Genomic DNA, 23402 nt, shown 5'->3' with positions numbered 1-23402 from the left:
TTTTCCCTTCTAATTCTAATTTATATCTTGGTGGTTCTCTTGCTATTTTTAGGCTTTGTTTCCCTAGGGATATTTCCATATTATACTCTTTTGCTTTTTATTAAAATGATGTAACATTCTTTGCAAATTTTTTTCATTTTCTACCATTAGGACAGCATCATCTTTTATTTTTCATTCTAATTTTTTTATTTTCTTCATTAATTAATTCATCCATTATCAGTCTAAAGAGAGTTGGACTCAGTGAGTCTGCTTGTATTATTCCTTTAGTTTTTCTATTTTTCTGTATTTTCTTGATCTGTTTTGATTGTGCATTTATTGTCTATATACTGTATATATATTTCTGATTACTTCTATTGTTTAGAAACTTTATGCAATTTAAGATTTCTATTATACCTTTTAATTCTATCAGAAGCTTTTGTTAAATCTATGAAACACAAATTGGACTATTATACTCTAATTACTATTATTCCTTTAATTTCTTTGGCATTTAATTCTGTCTTCTTTACTGATCTTATTTTCATTGTTTTCTATTTGTTTATTTTCTTTGTTTCTATTTGTTATCCTATGCTTGTATATAATTTTTTTAAATAATTTATCCATGTAGTCGAATCTATGTTTATCATTTTAACATATTCATTTAATTCTTTTCTTTGATTTTGTAGTATTCACCAAATATTTCTTTGGTGTGGGGTTGTCTTATCCATTATTATGGCATGATCCCAGTATAGCTTGTGGTCTCTATTACAGCCTGGGTGTGCTCCTGAGAAATCATGTTCAAAACAAAAAATTAATCACTCATGGTATGTAAAACAAATAACAGATTGAACATGTATAATTCTATGTTTGTCTGCTTATAGTACTGAAAATTAGAGTATAAGGTTAAACCATTTTCTGTTTACAGGTATACCAACTGTGATTGAAGAAGCAAATGTTTCCACCATGAAATTTGAGACACATAAAAGACAGTGAAAGGCACAATGGGGCAATAATGTTTGGAAGATCTAAAGCAGTAGTCCCCAACATGGTGCACGATGGCACCCTGGGGTACCTTGCCAAGGCTTTTTTGGGTACTCATGTTTTTACAGAAAGAGGTTATAAGGAATAATTAAGATCATAATATGAGATTAATATTATAAACTCACAAAATACACCAACAATATGCACATACAAGCATGTTGTATTTTGTGTTAATTTACCTCCTGGCCAGATGCTACATCATGCAACCTGCACTGTAACAGTTAGTGAGGGAGGGCACCTGAAAATTGCAGTATAAGTATTGGGGGGGGGGTCTTGTCCCCCACTTGAAGAAATCGTAACCATCATCAACCATTTTCAATCTACTGCAGAATGAAGGCCTCTCCAACTTTCCAGTTATTTCTGATTTGTGTAAAGCCCATCCATTTACTACACAAAAACCCTTGAATTTCATCTGTCCATCTTCGTTGTCTTCCAGGTTTTCTTTTAGCTCCTCTTGTCAATCTGTTATTTTCTTAGTCCATCTGTCATCACGTCTTCAAGCTGTGTTCTGCCCAAGTCCATTTCAGTTCTTTAGTTTTTTTGATAAGAATGTCCTTTACTCGAGTTTGCTGCCTAATCCATGTGTTTGTCTTATCCAACAATCTGATCCCTAATATAATTTGTTCCTTTCTTCGCTGTGTGTAGTTTTCAGTTTCTCAGCCATTCTTTTGGTGAGTGCCCAAGTTTCACTTCCATAAGTCATGGTGGAGAGTATACACTGGTTCATTATTTTAAGTTTCAGACAAATTGGGATATTGCTCCTCAGTATGTGACTATATTTCCTGAATGCTATCCATCCAACATTTATTCTTCTCTTGACTTCCAGCCATTTATCATTATTACAGCTAATGACTTGTCCAAGATAAGTATATGAATCCATCTTTTCAATTTCTGCTCCTTCAATGATTATATCCCTTCCTGTGGCATACTTGTTCATCATTACTTTTGTTTTAACAATATTTAACTTTAGTTCAAAATCCTTACTAACTCTGCAAAACTGAATAAGGTTTCCTCTAATTCTTCAGGATCATGGCTTATGATCACAATGTCATCTGCAAATCATAAATGATTTAGGTACTCTCCATTCACACTGACTCCTTTCTGCAACCAGTCCAATGTTCTGAAAGCTTCTTCAAGAGCAGCAGTAAACAACTTTGGAGATAATGTGTTTCCTTGTCGAACTCCTTTCTCAATTTTAAATTTGCTACTGTCTTTGTCTAGTCTAATAAAGAAGGTAGCGTTCTCATATATTTTCTTAAAAATCATAATATATGGGATGCCTATGCCTTATCTTTCCAGTGCTTGAAATATCCTTATGCTGTATGGAATCAAATGCTTTTCATAATCCACAAATGCCAGGCATAATGGTGTTTTATATTCATTTGCTTTCTCCATTAGCTGTGATATTACATGAAGGTGATCCACAGTTGAGAATCCTATCCTAAAGCCAGCTTGCTCTTTCAGTTGATTCTCATCAAGCATTCTTTCCAATCTATTAGTGATGACCCTTATGAACAACTTGTAGATATGGGATAACAAGCTAATTGGTCTATAATTTCCAATTTCTGATTTATCTCCTTTCTTATGCAGCAAAATTATGAGTTCATTATTCCACTCCTCGGGCATCACGCCTTTCCTAATGTATTTTGTAAAGAGTCTTGCCAGTTTCTGTGTCATGTCTCTTCCTCCTAATTTTAACAACTCTACAGTAACTTCATCTTCACTTGGGGCTTTTTGATTCTTCATTTTCTTCAATGCTCTTCAATTCTTCATTTTCTGCATGATTTTTTTGATTCTTCATTTTCTGCATGTTCTACCTCATCAGGAAGGATATCAGATATGTCATATGTGTTGCTAATTTGTGATCCACCTTCCCCACTGTTGGTATCATTCCCTTGCTCCTTATATAATATTTTATAGTAGTCATCTGCTATTTGAAATATGCCTTCTCTTCTATTTATAAGTACAACATCACTATTTTTCAGATTCAGTATAATTTGTCTTTCTGTATTACTGCTCATGACTGCTGATTTAAGTCCTTTGTTTTCCCTTAATGCCTGTTCTACTTTTCTTATGTTAAATTTTTCTTATGTCCTCTTTGAGTCTCTTTCTAATGGCTTTGCATAACTCAGTAAAAATAATAATTATACTCAATTTTGTCCTTTTTTTTTTTTTTTTTTTTGTTAGTTGTTGACGCATCGGCTTCGGTGGTCATAATGCACCTCCCAAGGTTTTTGCACTACTCTGATCCAAGCCCGAGGCAGGATTCAAACCCATGACCTCTGGGTTGCCAATTTTTGTCCTTGTCAGTGTTTATCTTGCTCTTCATTTGTTGTCTTTGGTTCATCATGACAAATGTTTCTCGACTAATATTTTCTTCTTTGGATTTCTTTTTATCAATAGGTTTCTTGGTCTTTATCACTCTCAGAAAGTTGTATTCCTCATCGATATCTTGGTCCTAAAAGGCTTGCAGGAGCTCAAACTTGTTTCTAAGTTCCAGTACATACTGCTTTTTATTCTCTTCTGTTATCTCAAAGACCTTCGTATTATTTACTCGAGTCATTTTTTTCCTTTCTTTTATTACATCTATATCAAGCGTGCATCTTACCATTCTGCGATCACTTCCAACATTTACCTTGTTCAGGACGGTAACAGTAAATCTGGTAAGTTGTATTCCAAGTTCAAGTTACTGTCCTGAACTTGAAAGGCACACCTCAATTTACAAGACCTCCCTTTGCTTTCACAGTAATTTACATGTGCCCGCAAGGGAATACAGATACAGCTTACTAGGTGTTACTAGTAAGGTTGCACGAATAGAGTTACCTGGAATATGGGTTGTACTTCCACAGTGTGATTGTCAAGTTTTCTTACACATCATGGTTTATACTTAAAGTTCTTCTCTGCATACACTTTTGTCCCAAAATTAGTGGACAAAATAAGAGACAAAGGACCTATAATTTTAATGCTGAGTGGGACCAAACATATTGCATCATCCACATCAAAAGTAAATGTGTTTGTTCAATGTGCAGTAGTAGTTTTGCAATGCCAAAGAAGCATAATGTCAAGCATCATTTCCAGACTAATTACAGCTCCCTTAAAAGCTAACTGCCACCGAAATCTCAGTTAAGAAAGGAGAAATATGGGAACTGAAATCAAAACTCTCAGACCATCAGTCAATTTTTCCTGTACCCACATTAAAATCTAAAAGTGCCACTAATTGCTTCCCTTAAAATTTCTACTTGATCACAAAGAAGAAGATAAAACCATTTCAAGATGAGTTGCTGAAGGAAGCACTCCTGATTAGAGCTGATAGCCGTTTTGAAGGGTTTTCTAACAAGCATGAGATTATCCAGGCATTACAAGACTTGCAGTTATCTGATAACACAATTACAAGGATGATACAAGTAATTTCAAGTGGCATGCAAACTCAACTAAAAAGCAATTTGGAACTGTGTGAATGCTTCTCACTGCAGTATGAAGACTCAATAGACATATCAAACATTGCATAGTTGACAATTGTGTTAAGAATGGTTATTTAGGGACTTCACTGTACAAGAGGAGTTACTGAAAGTATTGCCTGTGAAAAAAGCAAACAAAAGGTGAGGATATTTATAGAAACTTTTAAATCTGTACAATGTAAACTGGCTTGCCTCTACGCATGCTGTCGGTGATAACTGCTGATAGGGCACCAGCAATGGATTTGTTGCCCTGTGTGATGCATCCTTTCTGGACTTTATATCTTACCACTGTATTATCCACCAGTAAACTCCATGTGTTAAAGTACTTCCCTATGTTGTTAAAAAATAATAATTAAAAACACTTTTTAGGGCCCTGCTGGAAGAGTTTGAAAACAAACTTTCTGACCTCATCATGTACACAGAAGGGTGATTGGCTGAGTAAAGGTAAAGTTCTTGCAAAGGTTTATGCTTGAGGAGATAAAAGATTTTCTGAAGTCCAAAACTGCAGACTTCAATGAACTAAGTAACTCTTGCTGGCTATTATACTTGGTTTTCCTTACCAACTGACAAAGTGAATAGTTTAAAACTGGAACTTCAGGAAAAAGGCAAATGGCTCAAATGATAGGCTCTGTAAAATCATTCAAAGCAAAATTAATCTTGTGGATGTCACATGTGAAGGTGAAGTTTCTCGTACACTTCCCAAATATGAAGAAGACAGGTCAGAATGATTTTGATTCATCACCATTTGTTGGTCACCTTCAAACACTTCTGGAAGAGTTCATAAAGAGATTTTGATAGTTCTCCACCATTGAGCCAGCAGTAGTTTTTACCATAAATCATTCTACTTGCCAAAGCAGGCAAGCAGAATGAGGTTATAGAAATTGCTGCATCTATTGGAAAATTCAGTCAAGCAAGGGCAGAAGAACTGGAGATTTTGGACCTTCAAAATGATGTTGTACTGAAATTCTAAACAACATGAGAACTTTTGAAATCTAGTTGACTGAGGAAAGTTCCCTTCCTTAAAAAGTGCAGCATAGAAGATAATCTTTTTTTTTTTTCTTTTGGTCCCACTTACCTGTATCACTGTTTTCAACCATAAACATTATAAAATCAAAGCACAGCTCTAAACTTACTGATGCCCACCTTGACGATTGTTTGTGCACAGGAACATATCCTATATTCCCAAATTTGAAAAACTGGCCATTAGAATGCAGTGCCAAAGGTCACACTAGCATTCCACGTGAGTAATAATAAGTTTACTTAAAAAACTACATATATTTTTATGTGTGGTGAATTGTATCATTAAATGCATTGCTTTGAGTATTATTTTCTGTCCATATCGTCTATTTGTCCAGAAAAAATAAAAATGGACCAAGTAAAAAAAATCTGAAATCTTTTTTGTCTTCCTAAATATAGTCAACATTTTATGTAACTGTGCATAAGAACCTATCATGTTCCAGAATAACATCAAGGTAAACACTTGTAACATGCAAAAAAAGAAATTATTCAAATATTTTTGACTCAAATTCATCTATTTTACTAAATTTACCACACCCATTTTACAATTAACAACCTCTAACCACCTGATGTTTGATTATTGTTTCATGGAGCACCTCGTTTAGTAAGCTGTGTGTGTGTGTGTGTGTGTGTGTGTGTGTTAATGTGGGCATTTGTTCCAAAATTTCCTGTCAGATGTCCCACATCTGTGTGTTTTGGTTGGTGCCCACCAGTCTCATGTAAACTTGCAAATGTACTCACAGGCATGAAAGGTTGGGGATTACTAATCTAAAGGGCATCCTGTTAAAGAAGAACTGAACTGGCTGGCATTTTAGAAAGAACAGTAATATGAACTTTTAAAGAAAGATGTAAATTGAAATCAACCAGATATCAGTGGCAGACTTGTAGTCAAACATCTGATCATAATTGATGCCAAATATCATATCTAGTAAACAAAAAATGATTTCAAACAAAACAAGAACTGCTGCAAACTGTTAACTAAGGACCTTATCAGCCAATTTCTAAGGGAACACTACAAAAGACAATTGCATAACATAGAAAGATTCAGGTTAACAAAAAAAAAAAAAAAACTAATGTTAGAAAAACCAGGCTAATAGGACATAAAAACTGGACTGCTGATGCTTGTAAAGCTGTGATGTGTCCTACCAAATCCAAATTTTGCATATACTCTAATGCCAGGCACAGTCACAGCAGAAGCATTTCATTATGCATGATGTCATACATCTGGTGGTGGATTAATGCATAAATCATCTAATCTGGTAGGTCAGTGATGCTTTTTTGGATGTTTTAACTATTGAACAAAAGCATGAATAACAAAATGAATTGGGTCCCCTTTTTGAAATATTAACACGTTGACGATGACGTGGTACACCGGTGGTACAAGACATTGTGTAATGTACCACAGGTGTACCACATAGTTGCCAACATGCTAACCAAGATGAATCTAGCTGTGTTTACAAATATTCCGGATGATCAATTTGTGCAGGTTGCTGAACATCTGAGGGATACTCGTATTCCAGGATAACAACTGTCACACAGGATCTCTAAATTTTAAACTAGCATAAACATGAGGCATTTAAATCAGCCAAATCGCTAGATTTAAATTCTTTAGAGAACATATCTTGAATGGAAAGTGAAATCACAACAATCGCATCCATGAAACCTAAATGAATTACTCAACTGTTTCAGAATGGCCCGATACTGATATAAACTATTTAAAGGGTCTAGTTAAACATTAGACAGGTGACAAATTATTTGTCTGTAGAATTCAATCTATATACTACTACCCCCTTGTGTCACTCTTTTCTAACTGGTTAACTGCTCCAATCTTTTGGATTTGGAAAGGTTATTCGCCTCACTAGCTGATTTATTTGCATTAAAACTTGTACTAAGGGGAGTGTAAAAGCTTCTCTGTCTTGGGATCTTCATTTTTTTAAATAAAGGTACCAAAAAAAACTGGATCACTTCCAGGATTGGTGATATCTGTAGAAAAGGTGAAACAAAAATTGTGGATGAGCTCCGGAGAGAAAAATGGTATTAGCAGTAGATGAACATCAGAATCTAGACAAGAGACTGGAGTTAGGTGCACTTCTATTGTGATAACTGAGAGAAGAAGGGCTTGAACTACTGATGCAGTGACTTCTGTTAATATAGGATGATAACACTAGCCAACAAAAAAATATTTTTTGTCAGATTTCCTCAATGAAAATATATGATTCTAGAGGAAATGAATGTGCCGATTCCAAAAATCACCATAAAAAGTCTCTATCATGTCTACATCAAAAGAGGTACCAACGTTTAATGTTAAAATAAAGGGATATATACATATAATATGAGGTTTGTAATACAAGTGCAAAAAAAAAAAATCAAATATCATAGTGAAATAGTTATATTTCAATAATATATAATCAGCAGACCTGTAATTGTCCTTAAAAATATTTACTACTAAGGGATTTTTTCTTGTATTCCTGCTTGTGAGGGAGAGTAACTCCCTCACAAGGAATGAGCAGTAATCCCCAATCATTACAGGATCCCAACGACCTTGGTACCACTTTTCCATCATGGAAATATCTTGATGAAACTGCTCCCCTCGTTCATCCCTCACATCTCCCAGAATTTCGGGGAAAATTTTGAAATGGGAATGAAGAAAATGAATTTTCAACAGCATTCGACAGCCCATGTTTTTGTAGCACTCGAGTAAATTAGACACCAATATTTCATAGTTTTCTTCTTTCCTATTACCCAAAAAACCATGTACTACCGCCTTAAATGATTGCCAAGCTGCCAATAACTGGGTTTCAAACACATCATTTTTTAGGAGTTTTCTAATTTGGGTCTTACAAAAATTACTTCCTTAAGTTTATCATATGTTAAATTAGGTAAAACACTTCTCAAGTATGCAAATCCGTTACCTTCTTTATCTAGTCCCATTATGAAGTTTTTCATCAATCCAAGTTTGATGTGCAGGGATGGAAGAAGAACCTTGTTTGACTGCACTATAGAAATATATTTTGCATTACATTGTCCTGGTGTGAACTTGTCCTGTTTGTCCCAATGTTGCACAATATAATGTTCTTCTGTCGCACGGCTGTTCCATAAACACAAAAAAAAAAAAATAATATTTTGCGAAACTCCTCTGCAAACCAATAACTTTAAGATCACCGCATATGTTTCAACCATAATCCTGGTATTTTATAGCATGTAGAACCTTAGACATGCTTTTATGAATTTCTTTAAGTCCAACTGAATGAAACACAGGAACTGGCAGAAATTCATTGCCATTATAAAGCAAAACTGTTTTTAAACTTAATTTTGAGACCTCTATGAATAAATGCCATTCATCTGACTTATGCACGACACCTAGTTCTTTCAGAAGTCCAACAATGTCTTTGCAAAAATCTATACTGTCCTCCATAGCAAAATATTTTGAAAACTTTTCATGTCTTTTTCGAAACACAGAATTCTTTGCGCCTGCTGTGAGTATATTCCACTGTTGTAACCGAGAACCTAACAGTTCAGCTTGTTCTTTTGGCAAATATAATTCTCAAACAAAATCATTCAACTCATCTTGTTTGATTAAATGTACCTCACTACCTGAATTCAAATTGCAAATTGTTGCATCAGAATTTGAACCTAAGAACCATAGGTAGAAGTCTGATTATGTTTATCACAAGAAAACTGAGGCCAGAATTGATTGCTAAAATTAAGAGAATTAACTTATATCTGTTAAACTAAATCAGTATGTTATATATTACTGGCTAGATTATGAGAAATTGGTATATTTTGGTAAAGTGCAACTCCCTTTATATTTAAAAACTGCAATATGATGTGAAACTATCATGGTGATTTTCTGAAATCTATGCATAAAAACTGGTTAAAAAACAGCATTTAAGTTCTTGTAGGTAAAAATCATGTTGGTTAGTGTAATTAGGGGAATAGAAGAGGAGACTACTCTTTAAACATTATCCTCTAAATCCTATGGTTTAAGATGATGAACAGAGAAGTATACATTGGAGGACTACGGATATATATATAGGCCTGAGCTTTTCAGAGCAAAATAGAATTCTCTAAAAAAGTTTCTCATTTCTGCTGGATCTACATATTTGTGATCTGTTTGATCAGATAACCATTCCCAGGATTATCACCCAAGTATCATTAATGGCACTGGCCAAGTTCCTGAGGTTTATTGAATGAAAATCCAAGGGAATAACTTCTTCCTCGACTTTGAAAGAATACAATGTGTAAATTTAACTGTGGGAAAAATTAGCATTAGCATTAGCATTAGTAGAGGCATTTGATGCAAGAAAGCAAGCTTATGCAGCATCAGCCAAAAAAAAAAAAAAAAAACCCACTTCCACTTCACCCCTCTGTTCGTTCAAAATACCTGTCCAGCTGAGCCTTAAACTTATTTAGGCTATCAACCTCCACCACAAGGGATGGCAGTCTGTTCCACCAACCAACCACCCGCTGGCTAAAGGCAAATTTCCGCACGTCTATCCTACATCTGTCTTTCCTCAATTTGAATTTATGCCCTCTCAGGTGATTTTTCTGAGCTAGAGGAAGAATCCATCAGCATTGAGCATGCTTAAACCATTCAAGGCTTTATACACCTCTATCAGATCACCTCGCTGGTGCCTAGTCTCCAGACACTGTAATTTGCAAAACTTAAGCCTTTCTTCGTAAGAGCACCCCTTTGTTCCATTCACTAATCTTGTTGCCCTTCTCTGTACTCGTTCCAGCAGCTCTACATCCTTCTTGAAATGCTGGTTAAAAAACAGCATTTAAGTTCTTGTAGGTAAAAATCATGTTGGTTAGTGTAATTAGGGGAATAGAAGAGGAGACTAATCTTTAAACATTATCCTCTAAATCCTATGGTTTAAGATGATGAACAGAGAAGTATACATTGGAGGACTACGGATATATATAGGCCTGAGCTTTTCAGAGCAAAATAGAATTCAGAAAAATGAGAGAGCATTACAATTTCCTGAGCAGCGTACAGACTAACATGGAATGTCACATGATCAGAGAAGATAGCTTCAGTCTTGCAAATCCAAAAATTCTCAATTTATCTATAATCATAGAAACTTTCTGTGGCAAATGGTTTTTAAATATTGGAGTAAATAAATAAAAAAACTGAAGAAAAGCATGAATAAAATTTTACCATATATGGAGGATATTTTATTTATGATTAAATGTAATATTAAATATTTTCCAACTACTACATCTACCTTAACTTTTACTATTTAGCCATAAAACAATCAGTCAAAATGGATAATTTCTTAAGTTTCACATTGTAATTTAAGAGTCTTAATTTTAGTCATTATAAGAAAAAAATAACTTTTCGCAGCTTACCTACTTCATGTACTAACAATATATACTCTGAAATTTCCCAAAAGGGCATAGCAAAAGTAGAACTGTAATTGCTTCAGTTAATGTGCTTTAGTACACATAACTTAGTTATAATATGCTAATCAATATTTTTTTACTTAAAAGAAATATTATCCAGAACTAAATTTCTAACTAAATATTTTTAAATTAAAACTAAAAAGTCATTATCCAGGAGTAACCTAAATTTTAAGGTTTTTTTTTTCTTTTTAATTTAAAATAATGCAATCTTTGCTTTAACCATCTATAAAATTTGAACACAATTTGAACCCTAACCTCCTTTCCTTTTTCCATACAATTCAATATCCTCAAATGAAAATATATCAGAAATAAATATTAACCAGGAAAAAAAATAATCATGCAGTAAAAAAATGAGTATTTTTGTTTTATTACATATATTTTGTTCTTTTTTCAAAGATTTGTTTTATCTATCTTTGATATCCATAGCAGCCAATATACTTGAATACCATTAAAAATACACTGTCCAACAATCTTTACATGCATTTGTTCACCTGAGTTGTTCAGTAAAAAATTCTCTTTGGGCAATTTCAATTATACTTATATAGAAAGAGAACAATGACTTTATATGAATCCAGATTATTATAATTTTCATTATGTAATAAACTTATTTTAAATAATATATCAATTAATTCACAGGTAAACTAACATTTTACATGGTATGCAGAAAAGTATTAAATCAATTTCATAAAATATAATAAGATACTGAAAACATCTTTAATATCAAGAAGGAAAAAAAATTACAAACCATAAAATTAAAAAAAAAAAAAAAAAAATCGATTTATTTAAAGCTACAAACTCTGAATTTGGGGTGAAGCTATATTTTAATTCTTATTTCCCGCTAACAACACCTAAATAATATGTCTAATGAAACAATTCTATCAAGACAACTAAACCTGGTAAAAGACTAATTACATTCATTCATGGCAATGCTTTTGTTTCCAAATTTTATTCTATTATATAGAACACAGAATTTTTTATAACAAAATAAATTAATGCAATAGAGTTTAGTGATATATAATAGTTATTAAGACTTGTATATCTAATAAAATGATATACAATAACAGGTCTTAAGTCCATAGTGGACTTCGTAAAACAGTTTGTATAAGAAAAAACATCTTTTCTGAAAAGGTTCTCTCTCTCTCTCTCTCTCTCTCTCTCTCTCTCTCTCTCTCTCTCTCTCTCTCTCTCTCTCTCTCTCTCTCTCACACACACAGGCAGAAAAACAACTAGATTCTGTCCTCCACTATACCATAAATAAAAGAATTGTCTGATGCATGCACAAGCTTCTTAAATGGTTTATAGCAGATTTAAGAAATACTCAATTCAAATTCAAACTAATGGAAACTGTTTAGATATGCCATATATAGCATTTTTCATGCCACTCCTCAAACAACAAAAGATTAAGAATTACTGCATCAAAGGAAGAACATTAATGTATATTATCTGGTCATCATATAAGTAATATATATTTTTTCTGTTTATTAAAAAAATACAACTACAAAACTACATACAGTTGTATAAAAAATACAACTGTATAAAGTTTCCTTCAAGTATATATTTTCCTTTGTTCTCTATGACTTTCTGCCACTCTCCAACAAGCATTTCAATACCATGTGTATAAAATTCCTTTGGCTTTAAAGCAAAGAAGGTGGATAAAGCACGTTTGAAAGTCTCAAAACTCAGTTTTTTTTACAACAATATAGAATTAAATTCTTCTGAACATGTGATAATCTTATGGTACAAGGTTTTGCAAATAGAGTGATATGGGCATTCAATTTATTTTGCCATATGTGGGTCGAGTAGTATCAGGATATACACTGTCTTCATAAAACATAGTACTCTTGTGGCTGATCAAAAGAGAATGTTTTTATTGGATTTGCTGGTAACAGATTATGGCTATCATAATTTTACTGGGGGCTGCAAAAGTGCAAAACATAAACTCTTCTCTGAATATTCCACTAAACAGCTGACCTGTGTCAGGAGGAAACATGCAGGTTATTTATTTATTGTTTTAATTATGAATTTCCATTATTTATCTTTTTTTTATTTATTTATTTTTATTTTTATTTATCTCATTTTATGTTTCGACCACTGTGGCAAAAGCTTGTGGTTTCTATATACAGTCAGTCCTCGTATAACACGTGTTTACACTACACGAATTCGATCATACACGATTTATAAATAGGGGAACGATATCTTATATAACACGAACCGAATTCGCTTATGCACGATTCACCTTTGTGTTTACAAGAAATGGCAGTCGAACGCAGAATCACCCCAACCGAACACAACACGATAGGAATGAAGAGAAGATTCTGAAAATGTATTAATGTTTTTTATCAGTGAAGGGGAAACACATTTCACCATAATAATGTAAAAACCAACACAATTCCAGCTATCGGTATAATTACAAATGCAATTAGATTGAGTTCACTACCAGTTTATAACAGATTCCACTAGCAGAAAGGCAACTGGAAATTGTTTTTGTTGTGTTATGGTAGTAACCCCTAGAAATGTGCTTTAGTAAAATGTGAGGTGTTAATAGCGCATCTCTGCCTTTACGGTGTTGTTTATTCAGTTGCTACACCTGCGCAGCTTTGTTTATGTGTATCAAGCGTGCCTCCTCATTTTGTAATTGTGCTTTATTCCCTAAAAATGAGCAAAATACTTAAAAGGTGTGAAAAGGAAGCATCCTGGTGAAGACACTGCAGATTCAGAGAGAAAAAGAAAAGCAATATTGATAAACAGAGGCGGACTGGATCAAAAATTCTTACCCGGGAAAATTTATAGTGGCCTCATACTATGGTTTATGGCCAAAATCACAGCGGCCTCCGGCCCACCGGGGTTTCCCCTGGTAAGGCTTATGGCCAGTCTGCCTCTGTCGATAGAGAAAATATATGAAATTGTGAAACGCTTTGAGTGAAATGAAAGACCATCTGATATTGCACGTGCTACAGACCTAAATGAGGCAACGCCGAGAATTACAACGAGAATTAATTTTCTCTGCAAAATAAATTATAAAATTTATTTTGCAGAGAAAATAAAAACAACTTTCATAGCAGGAACAACTCAAAGTGTAATTAAAATCCATTAGATTAAGACACAAAGAATTGGAAGAGATGGAATGGCTGTCATCTCTTTGGATAGAAAACCAAACAAAAAACAAGTTTGCTTACGATAGAAGCAAAAGCATTAGCAATATTTTATTATGTAATAGTCGTAATAAAATACTTACGTATTTCATTATGATTTTATTCATTGTGTTTGGTAATGTTTTGGTTACAAATGTGTGTTCAAAATTTGGTGGTCGGCACCTAACCCTATTTTTCCCATAGGCCTGTTGTTTATATTGCACGATTTTGCATTGCACGAGGGTTTCTAGGAACAAAACTATCGTGCTATACGAGGACTGACTGTACTATATATACTAAAAAACCTTTCCAGGGTGAGGCAGATAACTAGCACTAATTCACTATCAACAACACTTAATGTTGCAATAAGGCACCTATTTTTCATCCCCAGTTGGTTCAAAAATGGCACTAAAAATTTCACAAGAATACAGTTTGCTCAATTTCTAAGATTGTTTAGTGAAAACATGTGGGACCGCTTTCCAATAGATGTAAGGTGATAAATGAACTAAACTGCACCTCTAAGAAAAGTTCTTTGAGTGTAACCATCAGCAGGTCAATCATCAAACTGAACTATGGTCAATCTGAATGCAATTCATTGGCTAAGCTAAGTTAACAAATACTGAATTTCTGGCATGACCACTGGCACTTCCTCAAGATACGTTTACATCCAGATACATGTATAAGATATAGGTGAAATTAATGTAGTGATAGACGAATTCATATTGTGTGGGATGTTTTCTCGCATTGACTTTTCTAGGTGCATTTTATATATATTGTGACGTATGAAAGTCAAAAACTTACATTTGCAGTTTCTACATTTAATCAGCTTTTCTGAGAATGGAAAGGAATTTTCTCACATTTAGGTTTAGTTCATTTGCTAAAAACAGCTGAAGTACAAAATGAGATATATATTTACAATTTTTTCAGACTGCCTTCTTTTTTCTGTGTGTATTTTATTTATGCAAAGTATAGAGCTTTCCTAAATGAGAATTTAATGATAGAATTCTGAATTTCTTTCAGGACAGTTTTACAATCACTTTAAAAAACTAAAAATTATTCAGAAGAACAAATTAGATGCAAATGAAAAGTAAGGCATTAAAAAAAGTAGCAATACGATACAGGACTTTTAGTTCTGATAAGAAAATTTTTGATTTTATTAAAAAATAACATGATTCAGGAAGGACCATCTACATCAGATGGATTTTAGTTATTAAAATTTAAGACATCACTTGAAGTTTGTTTTTTAAAAAAAAAAAGCACATTATTCATGTTCTATTCAATATGAACTTTTTGTATCCTCATTTTCATAAAATTTTCTTTTTTCTCTCCATCATATTTGTGTCCTAATACTATCTAAATGAACATATGTTTCCTGGATTATGGATAAATTTGCTTGTTTTTATAAGCAATAACTTGAAAATATTTATATATGGTAACACATAATTAAATTCTACATTTTCTTTTACATGTTTTCACCAGAAGGCACGTGTGCATAAAAAACACACACACTTAAACACATGAAGTTTCTTATTTTCCAATTTAGCATGTTAATTTTTTGTTTCAACCAGAGATCTGTACTGACACTTATATGTAAACGGAAACAGGCTCACACATCATATATATGTATATAAGTATCTCATAGACGTATCTAGATGTAAACAGATTCACACTTAGTGCTTTCTTACCATCCAATCTCAAATTTTTCTTAATGGGTACAGTTTTATTAATCTTCCTTAAATTCATAAGATTGCATATGCCCAGAATATTCTTCTGATATTATATTTAGAGAAGGATCTTTGTCAAGAAGCTCCTCATCTAAAGAGACTCCACCAACCCATGGGTTGTTCTGTGTTTTTAAATCCATACAATATGCAAATCACTCTGTGAACACCCTTGTATAGACAATACATGACTTATCATAACTCTTTTAATGTCTGAAAAAAAATTGTGTATAAAAAAAATCATGTGTATTAAACTTGTTAAAACATACAGGCAAGCAGATGACTAATGTCTACACAAATTAATATAGAAATATTGCATGACATTGGTTGCCTTGGGACACCTTGCCATATAGACTACTTTGATGGCGGGCCATATAGTTTATCATGTATTTAGGACCAAATGTGAATTTACAGGCTGATCTGCTTGATGACATGCTGTTGTTGTTTGTTTGTTGTTTGGTTTTTAGGAGCATTAGCAACTAAGGCCATATTGCTCTGGGATATGCGGCGGTCATTCCCTGACCTTTCCGCATCCTCCGTATTTGGTGGTGACGAGCTCAAACCTCGGTCTAATCAAGAAGAGTGTGCTATGCACTGCTGCTCCTTCCCACCTGGCTAAGGAGGTGCCTTTGGTGACATGCGGGACCAGTTTCCAAGTTTTGAGACTTTCCGGTAGCTACAGCCCCAAATGAAGCTTTCAGGATTACTCCACTTTCTGACAATATTCACACCAGCTCTCTGAACAAATTATAGGTGGTGAATCTCCTATGCTGCACAGTTACATATTAATTTGACACAATTTTGGCAATGCAAAAGAACATTACTTATGGGATGACCTGATATTATAGCATGCATATGAACCCTTTAAAATGGATATTAAATTTACAAAATTAGAAACTTCATATTTTACAAAGATGTATTTCATTATGACTTTTCTCAAATATTCCCAAATTAAGCATTCTAACTGTGCCACAAATCAATTTATGGGAGAGTGGGGAAGATAAATCCAAACTGTTCTTCTAAAAATTGCACATTAATTCAAATTGATATTTAAGAGCAAAATAAAACTAAATGTTGCCAATATCCAGGAACAAGAAAAGTAGGTTAAAAAAAAAAAAAAAGCGAGAGAGAGAGAGAAAGACACACTATCACAATTTAAAGGGACAAAAGGATGAATTTAAAAAAATTAAAAGAGAACACTTATCATTCATCATTACTTATTTCAGTACTTAAAATGTGATTAGAATATGAGGGTCATTTAGATTTTATACTATACAGATACTCACCAGGCTATCACCATTGTCTTCTCCATGTCGTTTTGAACGTCTAGCATAACGCTCAGGTGGAGGTTTGATAGCCTGACGAGATGGGATACCATGAGGTATATAATCTCTATCTTTCTTGTCAGAATCTTCTGAATCTTCATTTATGTTCTGTAGAATAAGTTTATGATCTCTAAGTGCATGGCTAAATATTCAACGGCTTGCATCAGTTTATTAAATGAAAATTTCAGTAATGTAAAGCAACAACCTATTTTGAAGAAAATTCACATATATACCTAACCCCACTATCTTCTGAAGAGCTTTCTGGAATTTTCTTCTTAATGCATACCTGTACTATAGTATACTATGAGAACCACACAAAATGTCTGATTTGTGTATCCTCTCTATTCTCTATTATGAAAAGAATTACATTGGTTTATGCCTTCATTAAATATACCTATTCAAATCAGTAAACTGAAGACTATCTTATTCTTTTGTGGTTAATGGAGGTTCATTATTAAAAACAAAGGGAAGGACACAATAATCCCATATTTACTAATTTCTTTCAGTCCACACATAGCTCTTACTATATTAAAATAATCAAAATTTTATACCTATTCAACCACAATTTTTAGATGGCTTATAACAATTACTGCAATGACATTATTAATTATATTAAATTATCAATTTCTTTCAAACGATAAAAGAAATTTTCACTGAAAATTACTGATACAATCTTTTGCTGTTACAAAATCCAGAACAGTTTGGAGTAACAACAATTTAAACAATGATGCAAAAATCATGAAAATCTGAACATTTTTGGGATATGGCAAAAACTTTCTAATCAATCCTCCTTGAAGAAACAGAACTATGAACTTTCTGTTTATCGATAAAATTCAGAACTACTGAAACTACACCACAGCAAAAACAATAAAAGAATAATATAACATATGGAGCATAACATGCCAAAATATGCTTATATTTCACAATATCTGAATATAATACCTGAAAATACAACTTCTCAATTATTCTACTTTGTAACTATTAAACTCTATTTTCTTGAAATGCATAGAAAATAGTACTTGTGTTTCTGAATTTCTTCAAATTACTGTACACATACAATGTTACTTTTGAAACATCAAAATTTTTAATTATAATTAAATAACTGGCACTATAAAAGACAAAGTTCAGCTTAATTACATAATTATTAATATAAGTCCAATGCTAAAAGATTCTTTGAGATAAAGGTTAAGATCATTTATAGTTATACATTGAAATTTTTGGTTGTATTGTAAACACATGGTAAATGTACACTTTATTTAAAAAATTTTACATATTTCAATGTTCAGTTTTTGTGTTGGAATCATTTTAGTCCCTACAGTAAACGAGGTCAACTTTAGGCCATAAGAGAGGCTTGTACTCGCATTAAGCAGCACATGTATACATAATCATTTTATACAAATACCATTACCAAAAATGTGAATCTGTTATTTGTCTAAAACCCTAAGTACTGATGTGAAAGCTGTTTTGAGATTCACTGGTTTCTCATCAAGTGACATCTATTGGAAAACTTATGCCAATTCTATGAAGAATGTATCAAGTCTAAGCAGTGCATAGAAGAAAAATTACCATTTAAACACAGATGAGTACTTTCAATACTGATATCAGACTTTCCTTAGCAAGAAAATTACCTGGAGAACAATTTGTAATTAGTTTCTTATTCAATATTAATATAGCAAACTTTATCCTTTAATTAATCAGGGGGTGGGGGAGAAATTCAAATGTTTATTCAAGGAAACATTGTACTGTTTATCTTATGTAACTCCATTCACGTGCACAGAATGAGATTATAAGTGCCAGTTATCAGAATTTTTAAGCTCCTACAAATAGATGTTTTTTGGAAATTTTTATCGTTTTCTTAATTAATAAACACATTAAATTGTTTTTTACAAATAGATTAAAGTCTTAGTCACTTTTGTTAGCTTATTTTTTAAATTTAGCTAGTGATTTTGTAAGTTATGGCTCGCTACTCGTACTGCTATTGTATCAGTACTTCGGCACAAATATCATAGCACGTAACCAGTAGTGCAGAGGAATAGTAGGATTTTAATTGTGATAAATAAGTAGCTTAAAGGTTCTAATCACTTGAGCATATATCTTTTTTGTGTTTAGCTAAGGAAATAACTAATTTAAGATTATGAACATTATGGAAAAACATAATGTATATCTCGAACGTGATAGGGTAAGGCATAACATAAAACTAGATAGCATAATACCTATCACTGCATTTAGGAATCTATTAGCTTATTACAGTATTGTCAATTAATCAAATAAATTGTATTTAAATGGAAATCATGCCCCAGACTATAGTAGCAAAGCAATTGGCACAAAGCAGTGGGAGTGCTGTGGCTAGGGGAGAACCGAAGGTGGAGATTCTCCAACGCATCACAGCCTTAAAAAATGTGCTTATAAAAAGTTTGCAGACCTTTCTGGAAAAGGGCATTATCTAGCCAAGGATAATGGCTAGATGTGAGTCTTGTGAGTGCTAGGTGCAGAGAGTGTGAAGAAAAAAAAAAGTAAACTGCAGCCATTATCAACTGCAGGATGGAAGCCTCCTCAACAATTCATGCTGAGGGAAATGGACCATAATCTGCCATGCTGGTCCAGTGCGGGTTGGCAGATCGACCATATTTAGCAGTCAGGGGCTTGAACCCCGGTCTACTCAAAGAGTGTGTGCTACTGCACTCCTGCTCCTGACCACTCGGCTATGGAGAGTGTGAAGAAATTAGGTGCCAATTCAGTGTTCTGATGGGCATCTGCGAGAGTTTGAAGAATAGAGTAGATGCCCTCGAAGGAATTAAAATGGAGGGCCCATCAAGCTCTCAGCTCAAACTGAATGCCAGAGCTCACTATTGTGCATCATGAAACACAGCAGCAATCTTCAAGGCAATAATGCATGATCCCACACGAGCTAGTTGGCAACTACACTGTCAGGAAAACAATATATTGTACAAAAAGAATAGGACCAGAGTGTGTCTGCCATGGACAAAAGTAGACGACGTTGTAGAGGGCATATCATCTTTTAGGAGCACAAAGGGCAAATAACTGTTGTTCACGTTAGCACTAATGACAATAAGAGTAGGAGATCTGTAGACTTAACAAGTACTGGTCAAAGTTGAAAAAAAAAAAAAAAGTCACAAGTTAGGGTTAAATTTGAAAGTGTCTGCAATTCTGCCCAGACAATAGGAGGGAGTATATGATGAGAGCCTTATCAATTTGGCCCTGGCGAGATTGTGCAAAGCTCGTAGAATTTTTTTCAGAGTGGTCTGTGCTTGTCAAAAGGAGAAGACTGCTTCTACAGGGATGGGATGGGATACACTTAAATAGAAACAGTGCAAGAATATTTGCTGATGCCAACGAGGCAGTGTTAGGTGGGTCAGAAAACTGCTAGCTGGAGGGCATACACAAACTAATACATCAACAATAGCCACAGGCAGAGATGAAAGTGATTCTTCACTGCTTATAATGGAATGATCAGCAGTCAGGAAAGCAAGGTACCAGGGATATCAAGGAGTACTGAGAGTCATCTTGGAACAAGTAAATACATGGACTGTGTTAGGGTAACTAAAAGAAAAAACAGGTGCATGTATACTTGCACTTACACTAATGCCAGTAGCATAACAAATAAATTTCATGAATTTGAAGTGCTAGTCAAGACATCAAATGTGGACAATGTTCGGATATCAGAGATGCAGTGTCATACACTGCATCTCTAATATGTCGGCCCTGGAAAGATTGTGCAAGGCTGAAGGGGTAGAATTTTTTTCAGCCTGGACTGTACTTGTTAACAGGAGAGATTGCTTCTACAGGGATGGGATACACTTAAATAGAAAGGGTGCAAGAATATTTGCTGATGCTATCGAGGCAGTGTTAGGTGGGTCGGAAAACTGCTAGCTTGGGGGGAGACAAAGACTAATGGATTAACAGTAGCCACGGGCAGAGGTGAAAGAGATTCTTGCACTGCTTCTATTGGAATGAGCAGAAGCCTGAAAAACAAGATGCAGGATATTTCAGAGACTGCTGGAAGTCATTGCGGTACAAGAAAACACATGGGTTGTGTTAGGGTAGCTAAGAATAGAAACAGGTGCATGTATACTTGCGTGTACACTAATGCTAGGAGTTTAGTAAATAAATTTGATGAATTTGAGGTATTACTCAAAACATCAAAGGCAGATATTGTTGGGATATCAGAGACGTGGTGTCACACAGATATAAGGAATGCAGAACTGGAATTTGGGGAGTACAACGTCTACAGAAAGGATAGACAGTATAGGAAGGGAGGAGGGGTTATGCTATTAGTTAAAAAACACATAAAATCCAAGGAAGTGAAGCCAGTTGACATCGCTGGACAGTGCAGTGTTGAGTCAGTTTGGTGTGACATAAGCATAGGTAAATCAAAATTGAGAGTAGGAGTGTGCTATAGGCCTCATGACTCTGATGAGTATAATAAGATACTGTACAGGGAAATAGAGTGGGCCAGTAAATCAGAGAGTCTTATAATGGGGGATTTTAATTTCCCAGATATTGACTGGAATTTGTGGGTTGGTCACTCACACACTAGCAAGGCTTTTGTGGATTTATTGGATGATTGTTTTCTACACCAGCATGTTCGGGAGGCAACTAGAGGGAGTAATACTCTTGATCTGATTATCAGTAGTGATTCTTCATGCATTAGGAATCTGCAGATAAATGAACCACTGGGTGGCAGTGATCACAGTGTGCTGAAGTGGGATTTACTCAAGGAGGTAACTACCATCAGAGGTAAAGGGAAGGGTTTTTGCTTTCGTAAAGGAGACTATGCTGGTCTGAGACAGTATTTAAATTCTATACAGTGGGACCAACTGATGATGTTACCAACAGCAAATTCAAAATGGGAAGCATTCAAGGAACTAATCTTGGAAGCTACCAGGCTTTACATACCAACCAAGAAATATTGTTCAAGGTTCAGGCCTAAATGGTTGTCAGATGAACTAATGAGACATATGGCAGAGAAGAAAAATGCATGGGATACATACAAATTAATGGGTGACGTGGAAGCCTATGATAGATATAAGTTGGTCTGTAACCAAGTCACAAAGGAGATTAGGCAGGCAAAGGCAGATTATGAGAAATCCTTGGCAAAGGATGCAAAGAAAAACAGAAAAGAGTTCTTTACCTATTTAAACTCAAGAAGGAAAGGGATGAATCAGATTGGTCCACTGGATGTTGATGGTTCAACAGTTGAGGATCCAGCTCAGGTGGCTAACAATCTAAACGAGTATTTTGCATCTACATTCACACATGAGGAGTTATTCAGGAAGGGGAATGTCGTAGGTGAAGTAAACATTGGCAGTGAGCTAGATGATTTTCTAATAACTGAGAGGAAAGTGGAGGAGAAATTGTTGAGGATAAACATAAAAAAGGCACCCGGGGTGGATGGGATCTATCCAGTTATATTAAAGGAGGCAGCAAAGGAAGTAAGCAAACCCCTAGCCATAATTATGAGAGCTTCTTTGGACTCAGGGGAGGTACCCATGGACTGGAGATGTGCAAATGTAACCCCAATTCACAAAGGAGGATCAAAGGCTGACACAAGTAATTATAGACCTGTTAGTTTAACTTCGGTTCCAGGAAAATTAATGGAGGCACTGGTTAAAGAAGCACTGCAGGATCATCTGGACAAGAATTCAGTTATAGCTCAGACACAGCATGGGTTTGTTAAGGGCAGGTCTTGTCTGACCAATTTGATTGGATACTATGATGTAGTCACAAAAGAACTGGATGCAGGGAATAACTTTGATATTATATATTTGGATCTTAGAAAGGCTTTTGATACTGTTGCGCATGGAAGACTGCTGCACAAATTGGAGAAGTGTGGCATTCGAGGCAAATTGCTGCTATGGATAAAGGGATGGTTGAGTGGCAGAAGACAGAGAGTGGTAATCAATGGACACTGCTCAACGTGGACTAAATGTTATTAGTGGAGTTCCTCAGGGTTCAGTGTTGGGTCCATTGTTGTTTTCTGTATTTATAAATGATATTGATGATGGTGTATCGGGCTTAATGTCCAAGTTTGCAGACGATACAAAGGTTGGCAGGGTTGTTAAGGACACTACTGATACTATGCTGCTGCAACAGGATCTGGAAAGGTTGAGCAAATGGGCTGAGAGGTGGCAAATGAAGTTTAACATTGACAAATGTAAAGTACTACATATGGGAAACAGTAACCCCAGATCAACGTATCAACTCTGTGGTACTACGCTGACAGTGGTAGAGAATGAAAAGGACCTGGGGGTAATTGTGCAGGCAGATATGAAGTTCTCTGAGCAGTGCAGACGAGCTGCAAGAGTA

At 34.5% G+C, this 23402-nt stretch overlaps 1 protein-coding gene across 5 annotated transcripts in view; it reads right to left on the bottom strand.

The window, feature by feature from the left end:
* The window catches only part of Kdm5 (Lysine demethylase 5), a 589167-nt gene that overhangs the window by 469253 nt on the left and 96512 nt on the right, over positions 1-23402 (bottom strand). For 4 of the 5 annotated variants that reach the window (XM_090384917.1, XM_090384920.1, XM_090384918.1 and 1 more), the window contains one exon: positions 17037-17183. The exons of the other annotated variant lie outside the window; for it this stretch is intronic. In XM_090384917.1, coding sequence (XP_090241043.1) covers positions 17037-17183 — 147 coding nt within the window. The remainder of the gene's footprint in view (positions 1-17036; positions 17184-23402) is intronic. 5 annotated transcript variants of the gene reach the window in all.

This window comes from Mastigoproctus giganteus, chromosome 11, assembly GCF_048544385.1.
Source record: "Mastigoproctus giganteus isolate SK-2022 chromosome 11, ASM4854438v1, whole genome shotgun sequence".
Classification (NCBI taxonomy): Eukaryota; Metazoa; Arthropoda; class Arachnida; order Uropygi; family Thelyphonidae; genus Mastigoproctus; species Mastigoproctus giganteus.
The sequence above is the reverse complement of the archived record's forward strand: the minus strand, read 5'-3'. Positions and strand labels throughout refer to the sequence as shown.